This window comes from Sceloporus undulatus, chromosome 5 (genome assembly GCF_019175285.1).
Source record: "Sceloporus undulatus isolate JIND9_A2432 ecotype Alabama chromosome 5, SceUnd_v1.1, whole genome shotgun sequence".
Lineage (NCBI taxonomy): Eukaryota > Metazoa > Chordata > Lepidosauria > Squamata > Phrynosomatidae > Sceloporus > Sceloporus undulatus.
In genome coordinates this window covers 116,325,181-116,351,171 of record NC_056526.1, presented here as the reverse complement: position 1 = coordinate 116,351,171, position 25,991 = coordinate 116,325,181, and the positions used below count along the sequence as shown (strand labels likewise).

Genomic DNA, 25,991 nt, shown 5'->3' with positions numbered 1-25,991 from the left:
TTAGAGATGAACATATGAAGAGGAACATGAAACAAAGATGTAGAAAAAGAATATGAAAATTAACGTTCAAAACAAAACACATTTCAGTCAAATAGTGTCATGAAGAAGAACAAGTTATGTGGCGTGTGTGTGATCTCTCTTAGTGGGTAATGTGTATGATTTCCGCTGACAACTTTTAAATTCACTCATTGTTTAGTCTTTTTTCTGTGGGCGTTAGTCAAAGACCTAACTACCCATTCATTTTTTAGATGGGAAATACGGCACATATATTTTGGTCATATGCACCTCACTTCCACCCCCCAAAATAGAATAACACTTGCAAGTAAAACAGTCTATGTATGAATTCTAGCCTTTCAGTCATGGACATCTCTAGTTTAAAAGCTGACTCTACGGTTCTAAATGTGCTTGTTCAGTTGCCCAGCCAAATTTGAGATGTTTCATTCATAAACTCTAATGACATGAGAAACATACCTCATGATATCATTTAAGAATTTGGATATTTAAGTTGTGCTGTGGTTAGTTGTGTTAGAGAAAGAAGACATCCCTTTCCCTAAAATGGATATAACTTAAATAATTTTTCCCACACTTCTCCCAAACAGTATCTTGCTTTAAACTTAGCCTTACTTTTGCTGGTGAGGAGTCTCTGTGCTCACAGAATGATACCTCATAAGTTTCCTTTGAGGGACAGATGGAGATGCTTCAGAAGGTTGTGAACAGTCTTGGCTTTCAGTTGGAACATGGGTCAGGGTATTTGCTCGTCGTCTAAAGCCCTGATAAGCTGACTTTGTAGGCTGTTCAGTGATTGGGGTTTCTGACTCAACTGATACATTATTTACTGATCCATTTGTCTTCAAAGGACTCTCTGTGAGAAGGAGGTCTTCTCCCTCACATGCGGATGTTTCCTGTTAATGTAAAACAGAAAACATATATGATACAACTTAAGAAAGTATACATGACATGAAACCTCAAACTTCACAGGCTATGTCTTTTTTATACATTCCCGAAGCAAACATTTTAACTATCAATGGTATGCTTTTATTGTTTCATTGATTTAAATCATCATGCTACAACGTTTTTCCTATGTCACTCAACACAGAGTCACAAAAATGATGCATTCTCTTCAACTGAGCCAGCATCTAGTGACCGTGTTGCATCTAGAAGCAAAATAGTACCTAGTTAGTATTTACCACAAATCTATTTTAAAAAAAACACCCTCTATTCTTGTTCTTCAATTCTTGAATCCAAGTTCTTCAATCTTGTCATAGAATTCTAAGCTTATCTGATGCATGAATTGAATCACGATGCAGGAAAATGCAAGCAAAACCACCTATCTGGCTAGGGATGTGGGTGGGAGAGATCCAGGATATTTAAATTAGAACTTTATAGCTCTGGCTCCCATGTCTTGGAAACCTATGCCACAGTATTAGTTTTATTTAAAGCTGTAATAAATTATGAGCATGTAATGACTCAGAATCCTACCTAGATTATTGGGGTTGTTGTTGTTTTGTAAATTAGAAAAGTTAATGTTTCTTATAGAAAACGGATATGTCAGAGCTTATAAATATAATGGCCTCGAACAGATGGGTAGCTTGAAGTGGCCTCTGGCCTCTCCAACTGCAAGCATGCCCTGAGTGGTGCTGGACTGGGGCAACCAGATGCTGTGGTCCCAAGGCCATCTGCCACCAATGTCCGCAACAGACCCCTGGCAAGGAGTGCTTTCTTTTGTGCTCCTTTTGCGCTGCATTTGGGCTGCTTTAAGTGGTCGCAGCTTCGGACCAATTTGGAGTGTGTGCGTGGTTTGAACACATCCCCTGGATCGGCCCGAAGATAGTGCTTTTGGCCCAACTGTTTCATGCCAATGTGTGGATATCAGGTGGCCTGCTTAAAACAGCTTATGGGCTAATAATGTATTTAGACTCATTAGCATGTTTATGATATTTAATATAAAATCTCTTTAACAATTTATTGAGGGACCTTGCTTTAAACTTAGCCTTACTTTTGCTGGTGAGGAGTCTCTGTGCTCACAGAATGATACCTCACCAGAATGATACCTCACCATTATATTTCCTAGAATATAATGACCTATATTCTAGGAAATAAAATTAAAACTGCAAAATATACTCCACATTTGTATGTTAAGCATTTGCAGATTCGGATATTTGTAGATTACTGTTTTTGTCCCCACCGCCAAAAAATATGTTCTCTCTAGGCATCTGTAGGTCTCCTAGTGCAATTTTATGGTAAACCTGTGTCACAGGTTGACCACAGTGTCACACTGCAGGACTTACAGATGCCTAGAAAAGTGTCCTCTCAGGTAACAAAAATAGTGGGACTATATTCATGGTTTTCCACTTTTGTGAGGGGGTGTGTGGTACCCCTAATCTCCACAAGCATGGGGGGCCTGGCTATATTTTCTTTTGTGTTGGTCATTTAGTTTATACTTACTTTGCTCATTGTACTTAGTGTGCTAGATAAGGAGCTGTCCAAATCAGTACTTCCAGAACTTTCCAGCTGACTTCTGCTTTTATTTCCCTAACAGGAAAATGCTTATGTTAGAAAGACATGTATTAATAAATCTGAAACTAGTCACACTTCCATTTGCCACAGAAATGCTGGAGAAATAATTACATTCCAGTCTCACTGTACTGAAGTCATCATTCAATTTAATTTCCTAAGTGAACTAAGAATAGTTACTCTGCATGAGAAGCAATAATTTCCTTCAGGAAGGTCACTCACACTGACATTTAAAGCAACTTGGACACTAACAAAACATGACTGCCTGATATTAATTGAATAAGATCTCCTTTTGCTTAGTTATAAATGGTACACTGATTCCTTTCTATGCTGAGAAATTTTAAACCAGTGTTGAATTCCTGCAATATGATATAAATTATTTAATTTATTATCACAATCATATTTTGAGCCACAAAAATAATACTTCTGAATAAAATGAAATTAGGAAGTAAACAGATTAAAATTATGCTGAAAACATGGCTCTCCCAAGAGTTCTTATGTACCTTCATCAGGGAAAAGCCTCAAAGAGTTCTGCTGACACTTCATACAGAACATATTTAGTGTGCAGCATCACACAAAGATATAACAAAAAATGTACTGGTGAAGATAGTTAAAATACGTGGCACTGTTTAAATCTACTATAAAGTCAGTGTAAAGTTTAAAATAGAGAAGTTTGGGGATTTTCCACAACTGAAAGGAACTTAAGAAGAGAAAACTATGCCATTAAACACATGGTAACACAATTGAAAAAACATACTCGAGATAAAATACTTTCTAAGGACTCTGTTAGTGATCTTTTAGCTTTGGTCTTCAACATGTCTAGTCTGAAACGTGGTGTGCTGCTTGGTATTTCATTTCCCATGGCCTCTACTGAAGACTGTGATATCTAGGAAGCAATGACAACAAACATTTTTTAAAAAGGAGCATAAAAATAAACAGAGCAAAATTCCATAGAAAAGATAACGGTTATTAGTACTGGGCCTATTAATACCCTAAAGGCACCAGATCCTGCCTGATCCTGGAAGCTAAGAGGGTCAGCCCTGGTAAGTACTTGGATGGGGAATAACCAACAAATATCCGGTGCTGTAGGCTACATTTCAGAGGTAGGAACTGGTGAAACCACCACCAAATTTTTCTTGCCTAAGGAAACCCAATGAAATTTATGGAGTCACCATACAATGACAGGTGACTTGAAGGCACACGCACACACACACACACACACGTAATGATACTACTAGTACTTGACTCTTTTATTGCCCTGCCTCCAAATATCATGTATAGTCAGCCCTTCATATTTGCAGGGGTTAGGGGCGCAAGACTGCCATGAATGTGAAAAAATCGCAAATACCCCCCAGAAGCCAGTTAAAGGGATGGGTAGGCAGGGTAAGATGAGCAGATACATGTGCTCCACTCCTTGCCCTGCCCTGCCCTCCCATCCCTTTAACTGACTCCCCACCTCTTTCCTGGTGGGGTGGCTGCCTTTCCAAGGCATCTATCTCACCAGGAAAAGGGCGAGGGGGATTGATCCCCCCCAACCTATTCCCACTTGGGTGGCTGCCTTGGGAAGGCAGCTATTCTCACCTGGAAAGGGGTGTGGTTGGTGTGCACACCCTTCCCAGTTTTTCCCTCCTGGGCTTTTTTCTATGAAAGGGAAAAGCCCAGGAGGGAGCAGGAGGAGGAGAAGTGAGCGTGCAGGCTGCCTTGACCTTACGAATAATCAAAATAACCAGTTTCAAAGCCATGAATGTGGAGGGCTGACTGGAGTTTCCGTGCTGCCTACCCAGAATGTGCAAGTAAGCACAAAACATTTCTGAAGATTTTGTTACATGAATTTTTTACTTCTTCATGAAAAACAAATCCTTTTCTCATGCCAGTTTTTTTTTCTCTCTCTCCAAGATACCACCCCTGAAAAGCTAATGTAGTTTGAATCTGAATAATTTTCAATGTAGAGTGCAATGGGCATTTCACTTTCGGATGTGATTATGGGAATCTGAGCTTTTCATTAAAGAATTACTCAGTTTCTTGTCTGCTCTGTGCAGTATTTCTACTGAGATCACAAAGAATATTGAATTTGCCATTCAAAGCAACAGGTGCTGTGTTGGTTGCAAAAGGCTCTTTCCCAAGTAGCATCAAGGAGACCTCTCTGCAAAAAAATTGTACAATGTTAACAAAATCCAGGCGGGACAGGGGTCAGCTGCACAAGGAGGAAGGCTGCTGCCACTGCCCCTCTTCTAACATAAGAGGGGGCACTTCTCCTTATCTGGCTGCTTCCCACCCCATCCCCTGGCTTGGTTATTGTAGTAGCCAGGAGGAGTGAGGGGAACCATGCAAAGAGGACTGCTAGTGCTGCCTGTATTCTCTTTGCATGGCTGAACCCCGCTTCCTTTGCTGCATTTCACCTCCAGCATAATCTTGTAGTGTCCAAGAGAGGGAGTGAGGGGCTGCTGAGCAAGTTGGGTCATTGTGGGCTATATTCTGACAGCTGCCACATGATGCAGGCATTCTCTGTCCCAGTGGTCCCCAAACTGTAAGGGATTTTGGACTTCAGCTCCCAGAATCCCAGACCACTGGCCAATGGGAGCTGAAGTGCAAAATCTCTTAAAGGGCACAGTTTGGGGACCACTGCTCTGTGCGCTCCCAGCTGTACTCCAGATATGCAGGGAAGATGTTATTGGAACACCTAGCAATAAACCTCCTTGATGTATTTAAGGAAAACAAAATAAATAAATAAATAGGGTTTGGGAGATACAGGAGTAGATATCAAATCTATTTGAAAATTTGAGGGGGGGGGGAATAAGAAGGAGGCTTGTATTCTCCCCATTAGAGTTACTAGACACTCAAGAAGTCCTTTCCAGTCCTGCTAAACCCCGAATGTTCTTCCCAACCCTAGCAACAATGAGCATGACACAAATAGCAAAACTCAGGTGCTTTACTCCTGACATCACTATGGTAATTTGAAAGAGGAAGAAATGGCTGAAGAATTATATGGACCTTTAACGATGACACGAGGGCTGTGTTGTAGCATATGGGACAATTTGCAAGAACATAATTAGCTTGGTAATGTACAACAGTTGTAAACTTATGATAAGCTTCATACTTCCAAAAGCATCTTTCTTGTTTACAGCTCTCATGATTGAAATCTTTATTTTAAAAAGATTACCAAAAATTCAAGTATTATCTCTTGGTTTGTATTATTGGAAATGCAGGAGACCTGAAGTCCCTTAATGGGTTATAGCCATTCAAGCTTTCATTATTGTTGTGGCATAACACTGCTGTATTTGTTTAACAATTTTCCCCCTTATAATTAGACAAAATTAACAGACCTGTGGCCACCTTTAAATGAGTTGGCCAAAACAGTAAAATCCTTGCCAGCTGAAAGCTAGCCCAAGGATGCTTGCTTTCTATGTGCATGATGATGAGTATGTAGAGCAACATGAAAATATGTGCTTCTGTCAAGAGGACTGCATTGCATGTTTTGAGAGGGAAATACAGATCAGCAATTGCTTTTTAAAGTTAATTTCATCTTATGTTGAAATAGGTGTTTTTCACTAATAAGGAAAAGAATTCATAACTGCATACCTGCTTGGCTTCACCAAGGTGAACGTGATCCTTCTGTTTTTCTTCATACATAGTTCTCAGGACAGAGATTATTAACTCATTCTCTTTCTGTTCATTTTTTGGCCTTATTTTCTACAACAAGAAAAGAGGACAACTATAAACTGTGTCTTGAAGAGCATTGTTACTCTATTGTTGTTAGATTGCTATTGACAAAAATGTGTTTGTATAACAGAATGCCACTAGATGGCAACAATATCCCAAACTATGTATAATTAGCTAGCAAAAAAGAAAGCTAAAACAGGATTATATCTTGCTATCTCATTCTTCTGTAAATTGGGTCTCTCAAATGCTTTGGATTACAACTCCCATCTGATTCTGTCAGCATGGTCATGGAATATGGGAGTTTCAAAAGTAAAAAAAAAAATCTGGAATTCACCACATTGGAAAAAGGCTATGCTACGTAAATTAGAGTCGGAACTCTATAATAGTGGGGGACCCCCCATGAATACAAACATCCATGAATGCTCAAGTCCCATTAAAAGTAAGGGCGGTGCGGTGAGTCACATGCTTCCATTAACCAAAATAGTGGCTTGCCATCCGTGAATGGTTAAATCTTTGGATGGGGGTGGACTGTAATATGGAATGAAAAGAAGGGTATAGATATCAGTGTGACAGATTTTTTTTAAAAAAAAAGAAAAATTATATATCTAAGAAATTTGGATAGAAAATCTCTAAGCATAAGAATTGCTGCAAATTTATTTATAACCTAATAAATACATACATATCACTAAGTTAAAATATAGTTGTGAAGAAATATTGTACAGTCTGCCTTCTGTATCTGTGGACTTGCCATCCACGAATTTCAGCATCTGCGGATGGCAAGCCTGCAATGGGCGGCGGGAGGGGGGATAGCAGAGGAGGAGGAAGGAAGAGGAGGAGACGGTGGCAGCAGGAATAGGAGGAAGGAAGAGGCAGCAGAAGAGGAGAAAGAGGCAGCAGTGGGGGGGGGGGGGGGGGGGGGGGGGGAGGAAGAGGAGGGGGGGGGGGGAGCAGGAAGGGGGGGAGCGGCGAGGGGGGGAAGAGGAGGAGGAGGAGGAAGAGCCAGGGCAGAAGGAAGGGAGGGAGACAGCAGTTTGCTGCAGTGAGATACACTTTAGGTGGGAGGGGCGAGTGGCAAAATCCCACTGTTCCCATGCCACCATGAAGGACAATGGGACTTGAGCATCTGCTGATTTTGGTATCCGAGGGGGGATCTGGAACTAGAATTTAAATATATAGCCATGTTAGTCTGTAGAATTAATATGTAGAGATTTTGTAGCACCTTTGAGACTAACAGAATGAAGAAGTTTGTAGCATAAGCTTTCATAGACATTTTTATCTGTTTTTTTAAAAATCTTTTCATGATATGTAGTATTAGGGTTCTGTGAGTGATTCCTGAATGAAATTATAATGTAACCTAGTAGACTAAATTTGCTATTGTGTAGTGGCTGCTTTGGTTAGCATTACTATGGAAATGAGGCTGTAGGCTGACATGTGAAAATGACCAGGATGAAAAAATCTGGAATAGTCAAGGGGTCAACAGAATGGACTAAGAGTTAGAAAGTCTATAAAGAATATGATTAGTAGATGTTCTGCTCCAGAGATTTAATTAAGGCAGTCAAACTATAGTAGAAGTGAATTCAATACATCGTGTGGTTAGTTGGAAAAAAGCAGATGCTGGGAAAGTTGAGAGCCTTCTAGTTTGAGACAACCATATTAGTAGATCTGTATATCTAGGTGGGGGCTCATTCACATTATATAATTATAGTGCTATAATTCCACTTTAACTGCCATGAATGCCTTTGACTTCACAATGAACCAGGTATTTTCAGATTTATCCATCATTCTTCAGAAAACACAAGTTACACATTACTTCCTTTCTACTGTACTGTAGTAAGCAGTGATGCATTTTTGAAAAGTGTTTCCTGTTCACAATACTGGGTCTAACACATTATGTACAAAAAGAATAACATCCAATAATTCATACTAAAAACAAAACACATTAACATGTCAGTAGTATAAAAAAGGATTACTACACATTTATAGACTGTAATTTCATGCTGTAAAAATCAGTGAACAAATTAATTTAGTGCAAATGTTCCCCCAACATGTAGATTAAATAGAAGTTTGGGGTGTATATTTTTCCCAAACAAAGATACTAGCAAGCATATTACCTGAACTTCCTCGAAGACTGAGGCCTGCTCCTGGTTATTCAGTGTCGTTAAATGCTTTTGGATTTCTAGTTTAGTTTTAGAAGGATGCATCCCTAGGAAATAAGCAAATAAATGTAGAGTAAACAAAGGAATAAAATAAATATGGTAGAAGAGAGAGGGGGACACATTTGCTACACTTGATCTTAGCCAAAAGGCTGAGAAGTGATGAGAGAGGGACACATTTGGACACCCAAGATTCAGAACATCTTGTCAGTGCACAAATCTAGGCAGAAATGATACGAAGCGTATTTGGATCAAAAGACAGAGCATAATGGGAGTTTGTCGTCCTTCCTCCTCCTCCTCCTCCTCCTCCAGCATCAACATCAGCATCAGCACCTTATTCAGGAAATTAAGATGCAAACATGCCCTGGTAGCTGTGATCACGCTGTATTTAGCTTAAATTATTTCCTTTCACAAATGGGGGGGGGGGGGGCAGCCATGGTCTTGTGTGCTTGGGGTTATGGAAGCTGCCTGAGAAAGCTCTTTTCCTGGATGGCTTTGTGGAGCTGGTGGCCAAGAGCACCCAACATGATCATTTTGGCTGAAGTAAAGAGAGCTGTGTTAACAGAGGCTCAGTGAAGACAGTTCCCCATCCAGTCCTTAAAGGCAGTCACCCTTGACCTTTAAAAGCATTCCAAAAGATGGAAGAGCCTCAATCTATCTCTAATGGGTAGAATAGCTACAATTAAAATTGTGTTGCCCGAGCTAACGTATCTATTCCAAACGATACCAATTATTAGCTCAAATGTACCTTTTGGGACATGGAAAAAGGATCTGGTTAAATTTATGTGGTTGAGTAAAAAACCAAGGATAAAGAGGGAGCTGCTGATAGATGATAGGGACAGGGGAGGATTAGTGCTCCCAGATTTGAAGTTACATTTTGAAGCAGCATGTTTGTAATGGATAAAGGACTGGATTAAGTCAGATAATATAAAATCATTAGAATTAGAAGGACATGAGCTAAAATTTGGCTGGCACTCCTAACTTTGGTATGAGAAGGTTAGAGAAGATTCTGGATTTAAAAACCACATAATAAGGAAGGCACTGTTGGGAAAGTATAAAAAGAGGTGGAATCCCAAAATTCCAAATTAGTTATCACCCCAGGATGCATTCTACAGAAGGCAAGTTAGGTAATTGGATAACTTATGGGGATTTGTTAGATAAGAATCACAATGGCTGCAATATGAAACATTTAAAGAAACTAGAGGAAAAAGGATTCAAAATGTATTTTTATCAATTAAGAGAGAGATTTAAAACAGATGAGGTAGAATTTGGATTTGAGCAAAAAATTACTGAATTTGAAAAAATTAACTGAGGAGATAACCACACTATAGCCAAATTATACAAACTATTATTAAGATTCAACACAGAGAAAGAGCAGGTTAAGGACTGCATGATGAGATGGACAAAGAATCTAGTTCATAATACAGATATGGACCGCTGGGAAGTTATGGAGAAAGGAAGTAAAATTTACTTGTTACGATTTGATGGGAAATTTTTATAAAATGTTTTTAGGTGGCACTTAACCCTGGATAAACTGTCAAAAATATATAAAGGGATCAATAATAAATGTTGGAGATGTCACCAGGACGTGAGAACTTTTTACTACCTTTGGTGGACATGTAATAAAGCAAAAAAAATACTGGATATGAATAAATTCTACTATGCAAAAGATCTAGGGGAACAGCATAGCCTTCAGACCAGAATTATATTTGTTTAGTATGATTCACTATGACAATGTGGTAGAAAAAAGATATAAAATATTAATATACTATATGGTTACAGCTACCTTTTTTATATTTTTCTTTAGTTGTAACTTCACCAATGCTATTATTGTTAGTAAACTATTTGTATATTCACCAACAATACACACACACACACACACACACACACACACAAACGAAAAGCACCTGCATACTTCTGAGATTTCTTGGCTGCAGGGCCCACAACTAGCCTTTCTTTTCTTATGAATTTTCCAATCACTATATAAATTAACAGAGGGAGAAGATTTTACACCTTATAGTCTATCTGTGCTTGCCCAGTTAGGACAACTTCAAATATTGTATTCTCCTAGCTTTGATTGTATAATCTGCTAGTGTTTGTCAAGTAAGGACTTTTCTTTAAAATTCTAACGCTATTAAAGCAATAGAACTGCTTTAAATGGAATTAATTTAACAAGGTGCTTTATTCCTCACCTGTCTATTTAGCAATAACCCAAAAATGTTTTCTTTAAAAAAAAAAGCAAAGGTGTCATAGTGTATATTTCCTACCTTCTACCTTCTCACAGAGTTTATGAAGGCTCTGCATGGGACACCTCTCACAGAGCTGGAATTGTGCTTTGGGATTTTGTTGGATTGCAGCTACTGTGAATGCCTGTTTCAAGGTCATCATGATTTCATCAACCTAGAGGAAAGAAAGTATAGTTGGAGGTACAAGCCAGTATTCAATACAAGAACATACAGTTTTCATATAGACCAGAGGTGGGAAACTGTGTTGAGGTTTAGGGTTATTTCCCACAAGGGTTTCCCCCCCATGGGATGCCCTGGGAGGCTGGAGGGTTCCAGAGGGTATAAAAAGGGGGATTGAAAGGTGCATGTGATCCAGAAGTTGCACTTTCCTCACTCTTGTTATAAACTTTGATATTCAGGGCCAAAAGTAGTAGTAGTAATAATAATAATAATAATAATAATAATAATAATAATAATAATAATAATAATTTTTATTTATATCCTGCCTCTCCAGTTGGATTGAGGCGGCTTCCAATGAGAATAAAATTCAATACAGAGTACAATAAAATATCAAATAAAACCCATTATCCCATCCTCCATCACAACACTTAAAATTACCAGTTAATAATCATGATGAATAATATCCAATGATAAAATAACAGTAATACAATGGGAATCCTGGGATGTTATACATGGGGGCCCGTATTAACGGGAATGTAGTAAGTTAATCAGGAAAGTCAGTTAGGGAAGGCTTGTCAGAAGAGATCCATCTTGTCAGCTTTTTTAAAGTTGCCAAGATTATCGATGTTCCGGATCGCTTCCAAAAACCATTCTATAAGTTTGGGAGTGGCAGACGAGAAGGCCCTCTGGGTAACCGCAGCAAGTCTGGTCTTTATTGGCTGCAGCAGGTTCTTTCCAGAGGACCTAAGTGTGCAGTGTGGATTGTACTTTCCTCCCCTCTCCATTCTGCTGCAGCACTCTCACTCCAAACCAAATAACAAAAATGCTACACCAGAAGGTTCTTGCACCTTTCAGAGCTGGTTTGTAGCAGTCAAGAGAAACTGTGGGGAACAAGGTATCTGTTGATTCTGTTAGACGCAATGGATCCATCAGTAGTACATTTCAATTCTGCCTATAATATTTGATCAAAAATCTATAACTGTTCTGTCAATATAACAATGACAGGCATCAAGTTTTAGATTAGACCATAAATAGGAATGCTAGTTAATGTTTTGCCTCAACACTCTCATGCTAGTGATTGTAAACCAGTTTGTATGTAAATAAGTAAAATAAAATTATAAATCTCAATTTAAATATGGCTATAACATAGCTCAATAATTCCATTATATAAATAAATCCAGGAATGCAGAGGCACTTAAGAAAAATTCTGCTCAGCTCTGGCTTTCCCCCATGCTCTTTCCATTTAAAAAGGATTGATATTACCGTATGTTGCTAATGGTAGTAGAGTAATTGGTAGGTCTCTGTTGCTGTTCATTTTCCCTTCTGCTGCAACTTTCAGTGGCACTGGAAGGAAGAGGGGGAGCCTACATACATGTTTCCCCAATTTTGAGGAGTTCCTTAAGGTTCTTGGGGGTGGATCTAGGCTGGGGAAAGCCTAGTTTGAGAGCTCCAAAGACTGTTTCATTCACAGATGGATAGGGCAGGAAGCACAACAGTTGGCTTCCATGTTGTCCTGCATTACTGCCATTCTACTGCTTTTTCAAGCAGGTTTGCTAAGGGAAAGATGGCACAGGGTGGCATGTGGATCATCTAATGCCAGGAGCTGTCCTGTATCCAACGGCTGATGCCAACAAATGTTGTGATCGTATTTTCCTTCCAACAATGTGTGCACCGTGGGGGAACTGGCTCTTTCCTACCAGAACATTAACCACAAGGCATGCAGATGGAATCAATAATGGCTTATGGAGTATTGCTATAAACTTGCCTTGCTTCATGATTCTGCTTTGCAAAGCACATTAGATAATGATTTAAATATCTTGCTGAAAGGATTCTTTCATTTCATTGTTATGAATATTCATGAACCACTTTAGGAACATGGCAACTGTACATGAGCCATTTTAGGAACATGGTAAGTGCTAAATCTATCCTCAACCAAAATCCAATGTTGTGATATCAGCGTACTAATTTGTTTTGTTGTTTTTATGGATTATTATTATTGTTTGGGACATTTTTATTATTGTTGTTACCTATTTGCAAACGGTGGTGATAAATTGTGATTAAGAATACTAATATTCTGTTTTACTGTTTTAACACAGTACAGTGGGCCCTTGGTATCTGCTGGGGTTTAGTTCCAAGGACCCCCGTGAATACCAAAATTTGTGGATACTCAAGTTCCATTAAATACAATAACAAATTAAAATTGTGTCCCTTATATAAAATGGCAAAATCAAGGCTTGCTTTTTGGAATTTTTATGTTTTCTGGAATGTTTTCATTTTTCAATCCCAGAAACAATGCTTTATTATTGTTACAAGCTATTATAAGAAAAGATTCTCAACCCAAAGGCTGCCTACAGTGCTTATCGTTTGTGGAGGTGTGTGAGATGGTAAAATATTTTGTGTTCATTTTAATGTCGTTTTCTCAAATCTGCAATACATGTTCTTTCTCCAACAGTTTGCTTTCCAAAACAGTCTTACCAGAGCTTCATCTGTACACTGAAACACGTAACAGACAAAATGGAATCCTCTATTTTCTGATGACTCTCTGCAGATAAAACCAAAGTGGTCCACATGTCTAATTCCCTGCAACAAACATATAAGTTCACAAATAATTAGCTAGATACTTATATTTGGTCACTTCAATACTGTGAGATGAACTATTTTATGCTAGATGTACAAAATAAAATAACAACTGTAGTAGGTGAACTGTTGGAAAATAAACTAAATATATTGATATTTCAATATGAAGTGGCATGAAGGAAGTAGCCATCAATACGAGGCTTAAGTGTTTCAGCCTTCACATGACCCATTATCAGACAAGGGAAATTGGAAGTATAATGAAATGGCAAACTGAACGCAGTCATGGGGTTTAACATTATTGCGTGATAACCCACTACACGCAAATATGGGCAATGGGAAGTCAGTCCAAACGCAATAATGTGATTTCACATTATTGCATGATAGACTGCCACACGCAAATTCGGGTAATGGCATGCTATTTTCAGGCAACGGGAAGCCAGTTCGAACGCAATGCGCATTCATGTAATTGCACTAAACTAGCGACTTTAAGTGAATGCGTTCTGGCCCCACTTTCTTTTCATTCATATTTAAGAAATTCCTCCCGTGTGATAAATTCCTTTGAGACAGCGAAGCACTGGGGTGGGAGAGAGACTGTTAAACAAACAGCAATCAACCAGTCAGTCCCCAAGGACTCTATCTGCTTGGCTCTGGACAGAAAGAAAATGCATGGGGAAATCTGAAAAAGCTGTTATCACATTACCATACTGACCTATAAATAAATCAACCCAGGATTTTGGGATTAATTTATGGGCATATTTTTTTAGACTTATAGATGAGTATACAGTAATCAAAACCACAAATAATCAAAGCCACAAAAGCCAAAGCTGCACATGTGGAGGATCAACTGTGATGGAATTTAAGTTTGATGAGCTTGCCGAATGTTCAGCTGCAAATGCAGCTCACAGCAGAATACCCTTTCTTGCCTTAGTGGCTATGGATAAATACTGCTTCCATATGGTCATGGAATCTGGAACCACTAGTGAAGACTGCATCATAACTGTTGAGGAATGACTACTAATAAGGAGTAAGAGAGTTTTAAAAGGTAAAGGTTTTCCCTTTGACATGATTGCCTAGTTGTGTCTATCTGTAGGGGGCAATGCTCATCTCTGCTACAAAATAAAACACATTATTACAAAGCTGAGGGAACCAGCACTGTCAAAGATGACTCTGTGGCCATGTGGCCAGCTTGACTGCATGGAACGCTGTTACCTTTCCCCTGAAGTGGTACCTTTTTATTTGCTTGCACTTTTACATACTTTCAAACTGCTAGACTGGGAGAAGCTGGGACTAGTGATGGAAGCGCATTCTGTCCCATGGCACTTTGGCCTTGAACTGCCAACCTTGAAATCATCAGAGTCAGGGTCTTAACTGCTGAACCACAACATCAGAGTGGTGATAAACCCTAATTTCTCAATTTTACCAGCCAATAAAGCTGTATACTTTGTGAGATTTATGCTGATTATGTTCATCAGAGAGTGTGGTTTTTCATTTGCAGTGCACTATTTCTTACAAAGCACACAAGTGTATGTTGAATGAGAGACTATTTTAGGTAGAACTGGTTTTAAGATTCATGGCTACTCAGGGGGGAAAAAGAGGGAAGCAAATGAGAATGTTTTTTTCCAAATTGCTGCCAACAGTTACTACAGAAACAGACTTTGTGGCTGCCCTCCAAAGAAAGATATAGGGTGGAGATGTATGCCCTTCTTTCTCAAGAGACTATGAACTGTCATTTCTTCCAATAGCTATATGACTAGTTAAGCAACTAAATGAACTGGGAGAGGGAGTTGGGTCATTACATTTGGAATTTATTTCCTGTTGGTCTGAGAAAGACAGAATTTGACCTTGAGGGCAAGTTGCTAAATGCTGACTCAGAGGATTCTTTTTGTTGCAATGGAAGAGGGTCTTAAGGACGATACTTCTACTAGCTGAGAAATTTCTGTGAGAAAATAAATTTCTGGGAGTTCTGTCAACTCTTTTCACAATCCCTTTTGGAGTTCAAGGTGGCTTTTCCCCACAGTATAATGGAATTGCTATGAAACTTGATTATGTACCTCCATCCTTTGAATAACCTAGAAAAAAATCTATCTTAATTACAGACAATATTCATGGAATTCACAGCATATTCAGCTTTGCACAGAAAAATTGTACAGTAGTCCTGCCTTACATTCACTGCAGAAACCACCATAAAATAGGGTATAGATGGTTTCTGGAATCTATTCTGAGGTACACATGTTTGAGAATTAAGAAAGTGGTTTTGTTTAAATCTGAGATTAAACAGCAAAAGCAGCTGTTTTGAAAATTTAATATGCTATGGCCAAACTCTGCAGGTCGCATGGTTATCTTCACCGTTTCCTTTTTGCTGTGGTGAACCTGTTTCATCAAGGATCTTGGCTTGCATTAGATCAGAACTGCACTTTACTTCCAAAGCAGGGAGGTCTGGCTAAATATTGATTAAAACCCCCCCAGAAAATAAGCCAGAATCTCAGAGTCAGTGCATTATATGCTGTACAACAGAGAGAGAGAGACAGAGAGAGAGAGAGTACCTTGTCAATAATCTGGTTTGGTGGCAGACCTCAACTTTGATCCAAATAACCATGCAAATAGTTACAATATCAATGCAATCTGTTATATCATTGGAAGTAACTTGTTTGATGTGTTGAATCAATATAATTATTGCCTACAAAATTATGAGCTGATAAAAACAAATCCTAATCATTCTAATTTTGGAAGCTATTCAAGGATTATTATATTGTGCTATTTCTCATTTCTTATAAACTTATTGTCTGGAAGAAAGCCTGTGGATGGAAATTCCCAATTATATGTAATAATCTAAAATGAAAAACAGTCAAATGGTTTAGAAAAGCACACAGGTAATTAGCTACTGCCACAGTAAGCAGATTTTGTTGCATACTTCCAAGCACAGAAACTACTGTGGAAACCAGCAAACATTAATCAACTTGTGACAGTGTACAAAGAGATCATAAACATCTTGGTACCTGAGAACAAAAGGAAATTTCCTTAAAGCTTTTCTCAATAACTACTTTTTTGGTGTCCGGACTAATGATGTAAACTTCAGACTGGCCAATCTGAAAAGAATAAAGAAACTATTAGTTGCTTGCTTTTCAAACTAGTCTAGAGAAAACAAATATAAATACATATTGTGCTGTGAATTTTGAAATCATATACAGCAGTGCTACTCAAAGTGATGGTCTGTAGATTGGTGCTGATTCCTCAGCCATCAGCTCCCAGTCCTGGTGGGTTCACAGGAAAGAAAGAAACAATGGGCATAAATATGGTACTAATCCTTGGTACAAGAGGGAAGAATTGGCAATTCACCCATATCAGACATCTTAAGAAACACTGGTGTACAGTATAAACTACCGGTATACATTTTGCATGAGAAAAGTATTACTCTCATTTTGCCATCAATGTTAGTCCATTGCAAAAGTAAGTACTGAATTTATATTGTCAATACAACTTTAATAACACTTTAGAGATTTAGCTCAACTGAATAGGCCCTTACAAACATTGAACAGAGAAAGCTGCCTATGTGCAATCAGAAGTATTGCAGGTCTCCAGTGTCTCAGAATCACCTCTTTCTACAGGAGCCTAATAACTAGAAATGTCAATGTCTGCATGAAATGCATTTGCTCTGAAACTAAGCTGTGGTCATGCAGGTCTCCATTTGTTGTTGGACTGGAACTCCCAACTATAGGCACTATAGTTAATGATGAAGAATGCTGGGAGCTGCAGTACAACATCACATGGAAACCATGATCCCCCACCCTTACACTAACCTATGGCTTTATCTCCCGAAGAGAAGCTCCTACATACTCCTCATCACTTCACAGGAGGAGGAAACTCTGTATAGTTATCCTTTTGCATGTGCACCTCTACATGTTCATTAGAAAATACGTAGAGCTATGGATTAAAGCCACAACATCTATAATGAGCAATAAAACAATGTTGTTATTTCTCAGAATTCAGGATTCAATATTTCCCTTTAATTATTTCCCATATTACTTACCACCTCAATTCTGTATGGAATTTAAAAGAGGTTAAACACTAATGTTATAGGGAGAATATGACTGAGAGCTGCTTCAGGCATTATACTTTTCAGGTAGACAAACAGTTCTAAGCATTTATCTTAATTTATCTTATAAGAATGTAAAGACTGAGTGAGAGAAACACCTGTCTGGAAATGTATCAGACATCTGCTGCACATCAGCTGGAACTGCAGATTGAGACTACTGTTCTCTATAACTGTTCACTTCAGTGGATCCTAACAGAAGCCAAGCCACTATGGAAGGCAGTTGTTTGAAGGAGTCTGTTTGAGCTTTAGACATTACCTCATAGTCTGCTGAAGTAAAACTTCATGAAGAAAGTCCAATCAGTTTTCTCCTGTGCCACTTGATTTTAATTGAAACTCTCTTGATAAGTATTAACTACACTATTAAGGCTTCAATCTTGCACATGGCCAACAATATTTCAAGCATGACATACACTCTGTTGGCACTTTAAAATGCCATGATGCTGAAGCTGTTCTTCACAGTAAACAATTTCTACACGGTGGGTTAAGAGTGGAATTCCAAGGTTGGGATCAGATACAAAGCACAAGCATAAAATTTAGAAGTCATATAGGAATACCCATTATGGGTTGCAGGCTTCAAACACTTCCATAGAAATGTGGTCTGTATTAACACAGATGTGACCAGTACCTAAAATGAGAGGAACCAAGGCACAAGCTGCTATGGAAGCCTTGTCATCTGCTCCTTGATCTTAAGGCTGTAGCAGTGAGGGAAGTACAAGTTCAGCAAAAGTTCAGCAAAGAAAGTACTTTTTAAAATTACTTCATATCCATTTCCTTAAAGAGAAAGGAACTGATGGAAAGGAGTGTTGCTAAATGGATACAATTAAAGACGATGATAGATCAAGACTAAGGGCACTATCCAGTAAATAGTGTCTGGCTGGCCAAATGGTAAGATACGTGAGAGGTGATGATCTCATGGCAGATGCACTTCAAGCTCATTTAAATGTCACTGATTTCAGTGGAGAGAATCATATGCACAACTCTCTCAATGTGAAAGATATGTGCAACCACAAGGAACAGTTACTTCCAGTTACTGATAGAATTTTAATTAAGCCACTGTCAAAATATGCCTTGCATGACCCTAGGAAAAATGTGACTCATAGATGAACTGAGTGCAGAACTAAAGTGTGAATTTATATGTACTCTTAATACTGATCTGTGTACTGTACTAGCCAGCATGGTGTAGTGGTTTGACTCTGGAGACCAGGGTTCAAATCCTGAGCTGGCCATGTAAACCCACTGGGTGACTCTGGGCAAGATATACTCTCTCAGCCTCAGAGGATGACAATGGCACTCCCCCACCCCCCTGAAGAAGCTTGCCAAGAAAACTGCATGATATGTTTGCCTTAGAGTTGCCATAAGTTGGAAATTACTTGAAGGCACACAACAATGACAACAAGCTTACTTTGTACTGTATTTATTTGTGCTATAGTTAGTTAGGGGCTATACAGGTTCCCGCTAAGGGGTAGCATGCAGCAGCCCTTTCCTGGCTGGGTCAGGGCTGCAGCAACCTCACACCGTGGCATCAATCCAGCCTCTGGAGAGGGCAAAAAGGAGCTGCAAAGAGCTGCTCCTTTTTGGGCCCTCCAAGTGGCACCATAGCTGTGGTGGTGCATCATGTGGATGCAGAGCTGGAGGTGTGTCATGATGGTGCACATCAAAATGGCACCATGAGGGCGGAGTTAGGGCATCCAGCATGAGGATGCTGCACCCTGACTATGCCCACAGGCTGGTGCTTTCTGCTAGTCTGTATAGGGCCTTAGTTCATATCCTGCCTTTTTCTCAGCACAGCGAAGTAATAACTTAAGCATGAAAATGTCCACATTTTTGTAACCAAATTAGTACAAAAGGCTGTCAGAGTAAAACTAACATGCCTTCTGCCATCCATTTTTTAAAGTCTTGATTCATTTATTTTTTTAAAAAAATTAAAAAGCACAGAGGCATACTTTTATCTGTACTTGTTACCTAGTTTGAATGATATTAACACGTCTTGTGGATCCATACACAGTCATTTCTCTTTGCAACAGGAGCAAAAAAACCTGGAATTATTCACTCAGCTACCATTTCCTATTTGAATAATTTGAATGCAATAATTTTTCTTTTTTCTTGTTGTTATGTACCTTCACCACTTAACGCCTAGAGTTTTTGTTTGTTTGTTTTGGTAAGATTTATTGAGAGGTTTGCCATGGCCTTCCTCTAAGGCTGAGAGAAAGTGTGATGTGCCTGGTGGGTTTTCTGAATGGAAAGTCAAACCTTGGTCTCTCAGAGTCCTAGTCCAACACTGTAAGTGCTACACCATGTTGGCTCAATGTATACAGTGTTAATTTCAAAGTGAAATTAATTTTAACATCCAAACTGAGATTTTACACTACATATGCATAACTTGTGACCTTTTGGTTGACTCCAGCCCAACATACAGTCATCTGCTAGTGACGCGATAAACCTCCTGCTTATGCTTCTGGGGATGAATTCAGTTTACAGGCTCAGAGGCTGTGAAAATCCATTTTACACTAAACAGCCACATCCCATCACTAACTGTATACACACAGAGACAAAAGATGAACTTAATTAATTGCAGTAGTTCAGCTGGTAGTGATATCCAATTTTAGATATACGTTTCTATACACCTGTCATGCAGCGTTCAGAGATAGTAAAAACAAATTATTTTACCGTGAACAACATAATCCGGTTCCCTGCGATATCTGTGGGCTGCACATTTTGTCCACGGATAAACTGACTTTTTAAGTTCAGAGAAACAACATCATCATCAAAGGATCTGGCAAAGCTGTGATTCCTTGGGCTCCCAGCTTGCAAATCTTTTTTGAACGCAAAAGAACGCAGTCCAGGCTGAGAGTAGGATTTCCTCATTGGCCTCGTCTCTTGTTCTTCATTAGCCAAGGGTTGGAAGACAGATCGGAATTTATCACTTATGGAAAATCCTCCAGAGTGGCTGGCAGTTTCATGTTGTTGGGAAAATGAATCAGAGTCCAACTTTTTGGTATAACTAACATCGTTAAATTTTTCAATACATTCATCTATGAGTGCCGGTGGTGCATTTTTGTGTGCTACTGTTACTCGGCCACAGAACAGCACCTCAAATTTTTTGCTAAAAGGATCTTCAACATCCGAAAGGTTATTTTGAAATTCTTCTTGACGTGCAATCTTCCCAGCTTGTCTGATGGTGCTTATAATCTCAGGCACCTGTAAAAAAAAGGAAGAGAAAGAAGATGTCAGAGCTTGTACAAAGATGAGAAAATGAGGATAAAAAGAATGACTGGGTGTAATTTGTGACCATCCCTAATTCTGAGATACCTTTGCCCAAGTAAACTTCAAGTATCTGGTTGCACAAGCACTTGATCACACACATCAAGCAAGGGAGTCAGATATATACAATCCAACCTCATACACTACAGACAGAATTTTCATCTTACAATTACTTTTCACGAAGTCACATCACATATTCAGCTGCCAGTCTAGCTAATGAAAAGAAATTAGATTACTTGTACTGTATGTTTACATATCTATCCTACAATATAAAGGCTGGGATCTGGAAGGTCATGTATGTTATCCCACAGATATATGCACAGGAACGTCTGTGCTCTGTTCCAAAATGCAACCCCCTCCCCCAAAAGCTAATGCAGTGATGATCAGAAGAATCTCTTGAGAGCCATTTAATGTGATGCTTAGAGGTACACCCTATAACAGGAAATTAACAAGCCCTTTGTTAACCTAAGGTTCTCCTGTGTCTACACAGGAGACAACATATTAAAATCTTGACCAGAGTATTTAGACACTGTGTATGTAAATACATATATTGACCTGAGGGGTTTTAGGCAGCTGTGAAGTAAAAACGTTATCTTTATGGGAAATGCAAACATCAGTCTGCTTAGCAAATACAACGACAGAACCCTGCAGAAGTATTCACATAACCTTTGACTTTTCCACATTTTGATGTGTTATAGCCTCAAAGTAAAATGAATTTGTTAGGTATTGTTACCACTACATGTGCATAGATGCTCAACACTGTGAAGGTGCTAGATATTTTTTTTTATTGTGGCACAAAAATTAATGGGACTGAATACTTCTGTCGGCACTCTTTTTGTATAAAAAGGCTCTATTCAGGCATTTTGTGTAGGTGTGTATATGTGTGTGCATGTCCTTGAAGATGCCTATAGACTTATAATGACCCCCATGAATTTCATAGGGGTTTCCTAGGCAAGGAATACTCACATATGGTTTTGCCAGTTCCTTCCTCTGAAATATAGTCTACAGCACCTGGTATTCCCTGGCAGTCTCCCATCCAAGTACTAACCAGAGCTGACCTTGCTTAATTTCCAAGATCAAATGGGATCTGGTTCCTATTCAATCATTACTTTAACTGATTTTGAGTCCAATTCTATGTAGTTCTGTCAATCCAATGAACAAAAACCATATGGGTGACATTATGTCTCAGATCTGGCTGCTCCAGTTTAGGAATTGATTATGCTAGTATGGGGCGTAATATGAGTTGTATGAGAAGTGTGCCACTCGCATGGTTCAGGTTTAGACACATTACTAGCAGGACAAATGGTCAGACCAGACGGATTTAATTCTCAGGCCACAATAAGTAGCACCAGAATTGGACCAAACTGCCTGGCTTTTAAAAAAGATGCTTCCAAGTTCAAGACATGTTCAGGCTACAAAATAAAATGAAAACATTTCTGCAGATTTTCTTCCTTTCTCATAAGAAAAGAAATTAGATTTAATCAACGTTTAGAATGGACAAACATAAAACAGCTCATGGATCAAGCAAGTATTTTAGGAACCAAATGTCAAGCTTCTGCTTTTGGATTAGAAAAAGGGTAATCCCAGAAATCACCAAAGGAACACTCTTTGGAAATACTGTCTGTCTCTGTAGCTCTGTAGGGAAACTCCCCTCTTTTTTTTTAATGCCTATTTCATCCTCAATGGTAAAAGAAAGGATTTACTTCATGATTTCAGTAAAGTCATTTTTATACTGGATATTGTCTCAGTAGCATTAGTCAGAGGACTGCAATAAGGAAGGAGAATGATCTAAACATGAGACAGGATGAATGACTTCATTCTCTGAGTGTGGAAAATGACTCAGATTGCCAAGCTATAGTTTGGTTGCACTTTGAACTAATATTAAGTAGCTTTAAAAAGAAGAGTAAGAATAGAATCTGTCCTGTTCTACTATGTAAAGTGCCATGCACACTGTTGGCTCTATGTAGATTATAAACCTGTTGCAAAAAGACTCTTGCTTCCATTTGTTTCAAGTGTTGCAAGAATAATTTATTTACCCATGGTACTATCAACACAACCAAAGATCTACCATTTATTTTAGCCAGGTAATTTTTTTAAAAAATTACATGAATATTTCAGACCTCTGCTTTCAATTTCTTCAAATAGCTAGGTTACTAAGTGTGTGCATGCCTCTTCAAGTCAACGTTCAATGGATAGTAATCCGATGAGTTTCATAGGGTCTTAGAAAAGGAATATTCAAAGGTGATTTTGCCAGTTCCTTCCTCTGAAATATAGCTTACAGTACACCTGGCATTCATTGGTAGTCTCACATTCAAGTACTAAGCAGGACTGATCCTGCTTAGTTTCCAAGGTCAGTACTTCTATCAAATTGAATTAAATTTTATGGTCACCTGATTTCAAACAGCAAACCGAGGACAGGAGAAACAGGAGAACAAATTGCCTTCTGCCAATGACAGTTTTCCAAATTAATATTTGCTTTCATTTTAGAAGTGTCAGCATTGAAATTATCTGAGAAATGCACACCATGATATTATGCACCCTTTAGGAAGGTTTTCAGTATTGGTGAAAAAAGAATGTCTTGAGAATGTTTGTGTTTTCCCCTTAGGCCCAAGCAGATGTGTACTGTATATCTAGTTTTTGTGTGCATTTGAAACAAGGGAAACAAGGTGGTAGCTGTCTTATTTTTGCTCCAGAATCCAAATCATAAACAAGTTTCTTCCGTAATATCAGAGAAATAATTCAAAACTTAAAGTTACTTTGAAATTCAGGGCAGGGGCAGGGGGAGGATGGTATTCAGTAGCAGATGTTACCACTGCGGCCAAACATACTCATAATGCAATGCAGGAAAGACCAAGGGAACCTACAACAAAATGTTACCTGCGTTAATGGAAGAATATTCTGGCAGTTGTTGGCTTCCATAATGGTTGGGCAGTGTACTCTTAGTTTTATTCCAGACTTCAAAGGACCTATCTGAGGTATCTCCATCCCCACAATAGGTTCAGTGCCTAGGACAATATGTTCAGCACCTGGGACAGCTCTTTTAAAATTCAGACTAAAAGTTGGAGCAAATTCATTAACCCACTGACATGGGAACCACCATTCGCTACTGCATGTACATTCCACACAATCCATCTCTTTATTTCCTTTCCTTTTCTTCATCTCTCATTCCACTGCCACTTCTGAAGTTCTACTTCCTCACTTTCTGTCCTCCATTTCACTTTGTCTCCCCCCTCCTCTCTTGGTTGCCCTGCCTTTCCCTCCCTTATTCCCTGGTCCTAATCTTTCTGTCTCTCATTTATCTCTTTCATATAATTGGTAATTTCTGCTTCTGTGTTTGCCCCTCTTCTGTCTTCATCTTCCCTTCACTGTTGACTACTATAATCTATTCTGTGGTGGTCTGGTCTTGTGCCTGAAAGCTACAGTTAATACAGAAGGAAACAACTAGAGTGTTCAGTGGAATGCCATTATATATACCAGTGATGGCGAACCTATGGCACACATGCCAGAGGTGGCACTCAGAGCCCTCTCTGTGGGCACACATGCTGTCGCCCTAGCACAGTTTGCCAGAGTTTCTTTCTAGAAAGTCAGAGGGACGTGGCACTTGGCAATAAATAAGTGGGGTCTGGATTGCAGTTTGGGCACTCGGTCTGTAAAAGGTTCACCATCACTGATATATATATTGCCCCTCTGTTGAAAAAACTACATTGGCTGCCTTTTAGCTACCAATTAGTTCCAATTAGTTCTATTCTCCTCTATGGGTCTGAAACATGGGTCACCTATCGCCAACACCTACGACTCCTTGAACGCTTTCATCAGCGCTGTTTACGCACAATTTTAAATATACACTGGACTGACTATGTGACAAATGTTGCTGTCCTTGAGCAAGCAGGGATCACCAGCATTGAGGCCATGCTATTGAGGATGCAGCTGCGCTGGGCAGGACATGTTTCTAGGATGAAGGACCATCACCTCCCAAAAATAGTATTCTACGGTGAACTCGCCATGGGTCAGCGTAAGAGGGGCGCCCCAAAGAAGAGATGCAAGGACTCCCTGAAACAACATCTCAGGCTTGGCCAAACTGACCACCAACAATGGTCTGCCCTGGCCTCGCATCGGGAGGCATGGAGACGCACTATCTATGATGCTGCAGCTTTCTTCGAAAGCTCACGCCGAACGAGTCTCAAAGAGAAACGACAATGCAGAAAGAACCGCAACCCGGAAACATCACCCAAAGAGACTTTCCGCTGTGCTTTCTGCAACCGGACCTGTTTGTCCCAGATTGGCCTTTTTAGTCATCAACGCACTTGTACAAAGCACGGGATGAGTCTTTCCTGAATCTTCGTTCGCGAAGCAAAGCCAGAGTTCCAAGTATCATTAATATGAAAAGTCCAAGCACTACAAGACCAGGATATTTAACTAACTACCCACTCTTATATGTGACCTGTTGACCCGATGATCCTCAACAAAGGCCTAACTGATTGCACCAGAACCAATAACATCCATTTGTGCAGCAGTGAAAGCACACCTTGGTCAATGGTTGCATAGACACTCTGCAATACTCTTTCCCAAATGGATCAGAGATGGGGACAACATTCAGTTTTAAATGCCTACTGAAAACATATTTGTTTATGCACTCTTTTTCCGCAGTTGATGGTAATTGCTCTATTTTTTTCTTTGTGTAATTGTTTTAGTGCCTTTAATTATTTACTTTAATGGTTTTAAAATGGTTTTTAATAGCATTAAGTTGTTTTTCTATAAAATCTGTAAGTGGTTTACATTACAGTGCTCTTCTAATATCTTAAAGGAGTATTGCAATGTAAACCACTTAGCAATTTTATTATATCAAGTGGTATATAAATACTATAAATAATAAAAGAACAATAAAATTTACATGTAACTGAGAAGAATTTTATGCAACCTGTAACAAAGCTCAGGCTCCTTCTTTTTACCTGTGTAATGTATGTGGGGTGCCTAAATATTCAAAAAGCAAGAGCTCTTCTCTGACCTTTGAAGTTAAGCAAGGTCAGCTCTGGTTAAAACTCGGATAGAAGCCCACCACAAAATGCATGTGCTGTAGTTCAGAGGAAGGAACTGGTACATCCACTTCTGCGTATTCCTATGAAATTCATGGTGTCACCACAGGTTAACAGATAACTTAAAGACACACACACAAACACACACATGTATGTGGGGCTTGATCTGGCTTGGGACCATTGCATAAAGGTGGGAAAGATTCAGGCAAAAATCTTGCACAGAGTGACCGCTGCGATATTTATTGACTCCATGGGAACTTTTTAAGTCCCATGTGTGTATATCTGGGGCAGATTT

General features: G+C 39.1%; 1 protein-coding gene and 1 pseudogene across 11 annotated transcripts in view; both read right to left on the bottom strand.

Annotated features, from left to right (window-relative positions):
- Positions 1–25,991, bottom strand: part of TBC1D1 (TBC1 domain family member 1) — a 103,671-nt gene that overhangs the window by 31,208 nt on the left and 46,472 nt on the right. For 8 of the 11 annotated variants that reach the window (XM_042470227.1, XM_042470228.1, XM_042470226.1 and 5 more), the window contains 9 exons: positions 20,070–20,600; positions 16,306–16,395; positions 13,208–13,312; positions 10,595–10,727; positions 8,286–8,377; positions 6,094–6,204; positions 3,272–3,400; positions 2,446–2,532; positions 625–902 (listed from right to left, as the gene is read on the bottom strand). In XM_042470227.1, coding sequence (XP_042326161.1) covers positions 625–902; positions 2,446–2,532; positions 3,272–3,400; positions 6,094–6,204; positions 8,286–8,377; positions 10,595–10,727; positions 13,208–13,312; positions 16,306–16,395; positions 20,070–20,600 — 1,556 coding nt within the window. Of the gene's footprint in view, positions 1–624; positions 903–1,996; positions 2,009–2,445; positions 2,533–3,271; positions 3,401–6,093; positions 6,205–8,285; positions 8,378–10,594; positions 10,728–13,207; positions 13,313–16,305; positions 16,396–20,069; positions 20,601–25,991 lie in introns of those variants that run through there. The other 3 variants (XM_042470230.1, XM_042470236.1, XM_042470237.1) reach the window with 3 other exon arrangements.
- Positions 8,399–8,491, bottom strand: LOC121932349 (annotated as a pseudogene).